General features: G+C 40.6%; 1 protein-coding gene across 2 annotated transcripts; it reads left to right on the top strand.

Annotated features, from left to right (window-relative positions):
* Positions 1–634: 634 nt before the first annotated feature.
* On the top strand, positions 635–8,176 carry LOC117488592 (mitochondrial fission factor homolog A-like). 2 transcript variants are annotated; one of them, XM_034137589.1, is made up of 7 exons: positions 635–800; positions 1,381–1,599; positions 2,511–2,689; positions 3,331–3,422; positions 3,950–4,120; positions 5,231–5,306; positions 6,220–8,176. In XM_034137589.1, the coding sequence occupies exons 2-7, from the start codon at positions 1,386–1,388 to the stop codon at positions 6,349–6,351; spliced, it is 864 nt and encodes a 287-aa protein (XP_033993480.1). In that variant the 5' UTR covers positions 635–800; positions 1,381–1,385; the 3' UTR covers positions 6,352–8,176. The 2 variants fall into 2 exon arrangements, with proteins under 2 accessions (XP_033993480.1, XP_033993481.1); XM_034137590.1 differs by having other exon boundaries at positions 678–744.
* Positions 8,177–8,222: the final 46 nt, after the last annotated feature.

Below are 8,222 nucleotides of genomic sequence, written 5' to 3'. Positions count from 1 at the left end.
CTAGCATGAATGACGCACCTGAAAAGTGTTGTATGTGTGAATATTTGTATTGAAAGCATTTGGACTAGCCCAGTTACTGGCATTCTTTTACAGTGTACCATGTGCATGTACATTTTTTGAACTGTGAAGGAGTTACCTATTAACTCCATTCAATTATTACCAGTCAAAGGGTTGGGGTAGGCCTAGGCCATATTCTTATGTTACATATTAGGTTGTTTTCATTATATCTTTTGGCCGGCTTCATCATCGTTACCACAACATCATGATGAAAAGCAATCCATCAACAGATTTTCTGAAAAAAATATTTTATATAATATATTTTCACATCATTCTCTATTATAGTTTGTTGTCTATTATAGTTCGTTGTCAGTAAACAATGAGGAAATTATGGGTTCTCTCTGCAAGTAAGGAATTGTTGTTATTCTGGTACAATACTAGTGTATTATTGTTATAAATACGTAAATAATATTTCGTTATTGTGTATGACCTAGGTCTGACAATTACATAAACATTTTATTTGAACTAACTCATTTGAGTGTGATAATTGTGTGTGCTCGTTTTCTGATCCGGGTGCCCCCTACTGAGGCGGGTCGGTTTGACTGACAGTGCGTTGAGCTCATACGTTCCGCCCCCGCGGACACGCAGGATATCGCTGGCGGATGTACACAAGCACACGCTAGTTTGAAGCGGTGTGCACCTCGGTTTCCCTTGTCGTCCATTCCGGTTAATGCTGTTCATTTTGCAGTAAGAACAGCAATTTCACACATGACATTTTAACACCTGGTGCTAAAACCATAACGGTAAGTAGTCCTAGATTATAAAGCTGATAGAGCATTAGTATCTCTGCTACAGAGGGCAGTCCGCGGTTGTAAAGCACTGCTTAGCTAACGTGTTATGGTAAAGGAAACATTAGCTAATGCTAAACATACTAGTGACATTAGCTACATATTAGCTACATGCTAGACATGGCGTCAGGTGAGGATTTTAATTCAATGACATTGAGGCCATGTGACAACAACAGCTACACCTCATGTCAACGTTATGTAATTTCATGTAACACAACGTGAAATGTATTATTCATTAGTTTAAGCTTATACACCCCCTACCTTCCATCATGTGGTTGGGTTTATATTTGGTTCCTCATGGGACATGCCCGGGCTACAGTATATTTTGGGCAGTACTATTAGACAAGCAACCAGTAAGCATGTACTGAAGTAACGTTATGTGTTATTGTAATCGGGTATAATGATACTGCTCTGTACTATAACACAAACTCAAGATGACACGACAGGCATTTTAATGTTTACAGTCCAACTTCTGACTTTTTCTGTTGATTATTTTAAACGTTTTTCCATATCTATTAATTTAATGTGTTTACAGGCCAGATGAGTGGGCCATACACCACCCTCTCTGCAGAGGTGGCAGAGATGAGCCGCATCCATTATCAGTTGGAGTACACAGAGGGCATCAGCCAGAGGATGCGAATACCTGATACCATCAAGGTGGCTTCGGGGAACCCTTCAGAGTCCCTACAATTTCAGCAGCCCCTGCCCATTCACACAACCATGATGCAGGTGCCGGAGAGGATCATCGTAGCAGGTGAGGACAAGACACACACAACTCAGCATGGAGAGCTGAAAGTTGGACTAAAGTCGACACACTGTTTGCATTTTACTTATCTAACCGGCTAGGGATGCTCCGATCGATCGGTCACCGATCGAGATCTGCCGATACTCACTCTCTACCGATCGATCGGTGCTCTCTAAACATGCCGATCGCGAGGGCCGATCGCATGACGTAAAATACATGACACTTTTCTCTGTACGCGGCAAAACAAGCTCGCCAAAATGGCTTCACCGGTCTGCCATTATTTGAAGGTGTCCGAAAAAGACAGTAAAATAGCGGTATGCAACGTGTGTGTGAAGCAGAAATCCTGCAGCTCCACCCGCTGTGACGGACCGGTGAGCGGAGCGAAACACACAAGAGTTAGACCTAATACACTTAGCTATTTTATCTACCTCTGGAACAAGCTAAACTAGTTATAAATATGTTTATTCTTCACTGTCGGCCTCACACATTACTGGATCAGCGAGCTGCATGAGACGATACTGACGGGCTGTCAGGAGAGGGGGAGAGAGGGGGAAAGAGAGGGAGAGAGAGAGGAAAAGAGATCGCTTGCTCATTTCTCCCGTGGTATTATCCAAAGTGAATGTAAACTTGAATAATATACATAATTTGAATGTAATAATTAAGTTGATTGTTGTTTGTGGAAGCTCCAGTGAATGAGCCCCATTAACTGAGTTTTAAACATCACTTTAAATGGAAGATTTAAAGTGATGTTTAAATCTTCCATTTAGGCCCCGCCCACTCGATCGGATCGGCGATCGGTATCGGCAGATACTGATTCCGGCGATCGGCGATCGGCGATCGGCCCCAACATTGGCGATCGGAGCATCCCTATAACCGGCCTAACCCGACCCTTTTCATTGAACTGTCCCTGTTCTCCACAGGTGATGATGGCGACTCTGAATTTTCTCGTCCTCGAGACTTGGATCTGATCCAATCGATCCCTCCCATGGACCTCCTGAACATGAAGGCCCCCCCACGTGTCCTCACTCTTGCAGAGCAGCCACTGGACTCTATGGAAACGGAACAAACTGCTGCTTCTCATAGCAATCCCAGCCAGGTGGTACGTTTTCATCCTTTGTATTTTTCAGTACAATTGATTGAATGTACTTGAAACTCCCCTCCAAGCTGTTCCAGGGCCAAAGAAACCCCACAATTGACGTGAAAAAAATGATAGAAACCTCAGGGAGTAACAGAGGAGGGATACCTTTCCTAGGACAGACACACGTGCAATCGGTGTCTTGTGCATAGATTTGAACAAAACACATTGATAATCCAAATGACAAAAACCTCATGATGACTCATGATCCAGACGTATCCTTTAATACTTGCAATGAGCCAGGTTGAAGACAAAAAGAAAAAAAAACCTCTGGGAATGATAACCTGGATGCTTAGTTAGCATCTTTGGGATATGAGTTCTTCAAGATAGTGTTAAACTGGAACCCGGTTCCACAGCAGAGGAGTTTGATAGCTGAGGGCTCTCAGAACATATTTAGTCTTTAACAAATATTGCGGTTTCTTCAATTTGAATATTGCATTTGTCCATATTGCGATTTCCATACAATTTTAATTAATTGTGAAGCCCTTATAATAATCATAGGAAAGTATTTGCTAAATAGTCGCTACATGCAAAATGTTTCTGGAGGCCTACTTTAACATTTAATTTGAGCCTTACAAAATGTCCAATCTGTGTATACTTTGTAGGCTCACTTTCACTCTCGGTCTCGGAGGGAACGCAGTGCGAGTGAGAACATACATGGCCGCCACAGCTGTCAGAGCGTCAGAGGTGATGTAAGGTAAGCCCACATCTGAAATGCTTGTTATATTAAAGGTGGGGTAGGTCATTTTGGAGAAACCGGCTCGAGATCGCTAGAATTTGAAAATACACAGCCGGAAAAAATCTGCCACTTCCTTACAGAGCCCCTCCTCCAACACACACGAACGCGCACATGACCAATGAGGGCACGAGATAAGTTTGTGCACAGATGGAAGGCTGACAGGCAGGTAGGCCATCCAGTTATTTTAGCCGGGCCGGCTAAAATGATTGGTCGTGCTTTTTACAGTACTACGGCTTCCACAGATGACATTTTTTTTATGGATGTTTTGTCAAAGCACTTAAGATATTCATTGCTATCGGGATGTTAAGAGCATTCCATGGAATATAACAAAAAGTGTATCTCGAGCCGGTTTCTCAAACTTACCTACCCCACCTTTAATGTGTATGTTTTAAATAAACGTATTATATGTTATGCTTATTTCACATATCTGCTTTATAAAAACATCTTATCTCTTTACCGTTTCTCTCCACTTACCTCTCCGCCAGTGTAACCCCTTCCCCTTCTGCCCCCCCAGTCCGGTTGTGTCCCCCCCTCTGTTCCCCTGAGGATGCGCACATCAACCTGTTTACAGCTGCCGGCTTCATGTATTATATCCAGTCGACGACACGCCGGGCGTACCAGCAGGTCATCGAGGTGCTGGACGACACCCCCCGCAGGTCATCTGTCTTCCTCTGTCCCTGTAATTCTTAGAAAGCACTGTGATCAGTTTCTCAGAACAAACAGCTGGTCCTGGTGGTGGATTTCTAAGAAAATTCCTGAAAATAGGAAACGTTATGCTCATGACAAACAGCAAGCGAGTCGTCACAATTATAATAATAATAATAATACATTGGATTGTTATAGCGCTTTTCCTAATGCTCAAAGACACTTTACATAAAATCAGAAACAGAAACAGTACAATTGCGACTATTCTGCTATTAGAATTCAGAAAGTTAGTGCTTTGTTATTATTGCATATTTTTGCTAGTTGGGGTTTGGTGTTGGCTCTTATTAAGGGTTTGGTGTTAAACAACCCTGGCAGACGGATCACTACTGGAAAGGCTTTGAATGTGCAGGTGTGAGCTGGTCGGCTTTGAGTCTGTTATTATTTAAATATGAAATAAGAAGGTTCAAATCAATCATATATGTTGCAAATAGCATTATATCTGTATTTATAATTCATTGAGTATACTCGGACTGATTGATTACAGAGCTGCTCCTGCCACAGCCTTGTTGCCTTTAGGAAGCTTCCCAGGTGGAGCTGTAATGCAGGACAAAGGTATGGAGTATAGGAGTTTCTGAAGCAAGGCAGCCAAACAGGGCAGGAACATCTTAATGAATTGTACATTATAATAAAGCCATACACATTGAACTTGTGCTGTCATGATGTTTGTTCAGGTTTTTAACGCTATTGTCCAACAACATTATATGGTTGGATACATGTGTGTTGGACTGTTTCTGTAGCTATGCAGAAAGCCGCTGAGTTGCACTCATTTTAAGTATGTCACTGTTGTCATTATTCTAAATTGAGATATTTTGATCTTCAAAGGATTCACAGGCTTTATTTGTCATATCAACAGTGTAGCTCCTCCAACACTGCAAAACAGAATATACTTAAACATAAAAGAAAATAACATTGAATATTGCATAATGGTGCAAGTATATTGCAGTTATAAGAAAATAGAATACATGTTAAAATGAACAAGAGGAAACAGAAAGTTAAATGAATGACTGTATTGTAGAACAAATGCTGTAATAATCTTTAAATCTGTGGATATGTACTCACAGGTCTCACCTGGAGCTGGCTCTGGATATAAACCCTGAGGAGTCTGGCCTAATGGACGCCTCGTCACTGCGACGGCAGGTAATACCTCTCACACGCCTAAATGGCTTCATCTGTCGCTGATAAGTGATTCATGTGCTTCTCATCTGCTCTGGTGTGCATATTCTGCTTGTTGCAAGTATTCTCTCCTATTTTTAGCTTCACTATCTACAACTGAATTGTTACAAAGGCATGCTGACACAGCAAGTTTAGGTGTCACATATCAGGCTGCTTACAGAGGCTGCTGGCACAGCAGTGAGGAGATACAACTGGCTTTTTTATATACTGAGATGTACACAAACATCAGAAATACATTCCAGATACAAGCAGTCATTACATCATGGGGCCAGTAAGAAATGACTTGACATGTTATATTAGTGTTCACCTGATGTGGTTTTGGGGTTTAATTTAAGTTTGTTTGATATGTTGTAATTTTCAAACACATGATCTCACAAATATCAAAATGTTCCTTGTGTCTGTGTCGATTTTTAAATAAGGTCCTTTGACATCATCTTGCATACTTAATACTTAAAGGTTGGGTAGGTAAGTTTGAGAAACCGGCTCGAGATCCACTTTTTGTTATATTCCATGGAATGCTCTTAACATCCCGATAGCAATGAATATCTTAAGTGCTTTGACAAAAAATCCATAAAAAAATGTCATCTGTGGAAGCCGTAGTACTGTAAAAAGCACGACCAATCATTTTAGCCGGCCTGGCTAAAATCGTTGCCCCTCATTGGTCATGTGCGCGTTCGTGTCTGTTGGAGGAGGGGCTCTATAAGGAAGTGGCAGATTTTTTCCGGTTGTGTATTTTCAAATTCGAGCTGGTTTCTCCAAAATGACATACCCCACCTTTAACTTGGAAACCAAATAGTGGTAATCCTTTGGATGTACTTTGACACATTTTACCCTTTTTTAAAGTAGATAAGGAAAGGTTTTTGTGGTCATTATTCAGATTGTGAAGTTGAACCGCCGCCTGCAGCTGCTGGAGGAGGAAAACAAAGAGCGCTCCAAGCGAGAGGTGATCCTGTACTCTGCTACGGTGACCTTCTGGCTCATCAACACCTGGATCTGGCTCCGGCGCTGAGGTTTGGACCAGACCGAGTCTCCCAGAACACTGGAAGCCAAAGCAATTCCTTGTTAAAGGTGCAACCATTGAAATACACTACTAGTCTTTACTTAAATTACAGTCAACCACAGGAAACTACAAGAACATTAGCAAATGTCCTCCACCATACAGTACTCTTTCTAATCCTAGCAAGTTCTATTTTGGGATTTCACTTCCAAATGTAAAGCCTAGCGCTGTCAAGATATGATCTTAAGCTGTACTCACATGATAGTAAAACAGCTCTATGCTGGCGTATCCGTTGTGTTTCTATGGAGGGAGCAGTGCTGCCCGACTAGGCGGCAGAGCTACCCTCGGCATCATGTACCACTTGAAATGGTCACTGTGCTCGAATTTCAAAAATAATTTCAAATTTGACCTAGTTACCGCTGACCATTTGTTGCACACCCAATCTCAGGTGTATGTAGCGGCGCAATCTAGCAGAGGAGGTAAGGAAACATAACTGACTGTTTTCCTCTGCTCCCAACTGCCCGTATCATTTTAATGCAGCTTGAGGCAGTAAAACATTAACAAAAAGTATTCAAATCAAGAATTCACACCTTGACATCTGGTTACAAAGTAGTTATAATGGGGTACAGCACCATTAGAACTAGAGGTCAAACTGAAAATAAATGTGAATATCTTCAAATATCCATGTATGGATTTCACTCTTGCTAGACATGGCACATTGACACTACAGCTGGATGTTTGCAAAAGGTTAGCAACTGCTTCGATGTGAAAAGCTGAACCTAGATACAACACAGGTTCCTGTCATACAAATATAATTACAACTCTGAAAAATATTGCTAAACTATTTTGATATCGAATGATTGTTGAAAACATGTTGGTGCTGATACTGTCAAAAAATACAATTTGACATCATCAATAAAAGCTTTGAATAATAATAATTTGGTACAGCCGTACACTTATCCGTAGGGAAAACTAAATGTGGTACCGGTAATATATATAATATGTGGATCAAAACAAGGAATGCCTGGTATATTTCTCAACAAGAATAGCTTAGCCTCCCTCACTTCATGATTATTTAGTGCAAGTACTACTGATTGCACATTTAAGCTTGATGGATTCTCTGTAAAGGATGTTACACTGAGGCTGTGAGCTCATACAAAATGTTTCACTTCAGGAGAAGAATTATAAGAGGGGAACACAAGGATTTACTTCAGCCACAAATGTTTTGGGAACCTCAGACCTGACCCATCCTGTCTGTTTGAAAAAAAAACTACCATAATAAAAGTGTCAAATTCCGATGTCTAAATCTAGAGATGCCATAACATTTACCCTGGATGTCCTGAACTCCACACACAAAACATTCATGTACAGCCTATAGATGTAAATGTTGTACCTTCTCCTCAATTTTTTTCTTTTACTTTGGATGATGTAGCTAACATGTCAACACAAATACTTAGGGTGGAGTACTAAGGCTCATCTGTGCAGTGATGTTTCTCCATGCAATTTCTACTGTTTCAACGTTTTTGTAGTTATTTTTTTTAAAGAATTTGACCACTTGTGATTTACCTAAGTTACATACAAGACTAAAAGCATGGACTGTAGTTTTATTCATTATATGGTGTGAAATAAATATTAGAGCTACTATGTGTATGATCATGAAATAGATGGCAATGTATACCATAATTGATCACATCCAAAAATGTTGCTGTAACCAACTTATTTTGTTAAACATGCTACCTAAAGCTGGAGTTTAACTTAAATATTTAACTTTCTTTGTAATATATGAATACATTCATTGTCTGTTAATATTTTTTCTGTAATAAATGATGGATGTCAATTTTTTCCAGTTTGTGTTTGAGCAATGCTGCCCCCTGCTGCTCTGC

The sequence above is a fragment of the Trematomus bernacchii genome, unplaced genomic scaffold (assembly GCF_902827165.1).
Source record: "Trematomus bernacchii unplaced genomic scaffold, fTreBer1.1, whole genome shotgun sequence".
NCBI classification, from domain to species: domain Eukaryota; kingdom Metazoa; phylum Chordata; class Actinopteri; order Perciformes; family Nototheniidae; genus Trematomus; species Trematomus bernacchii.
This window is presented reverse-complemented; position numbering and strand designations above follow the sequence as displayed.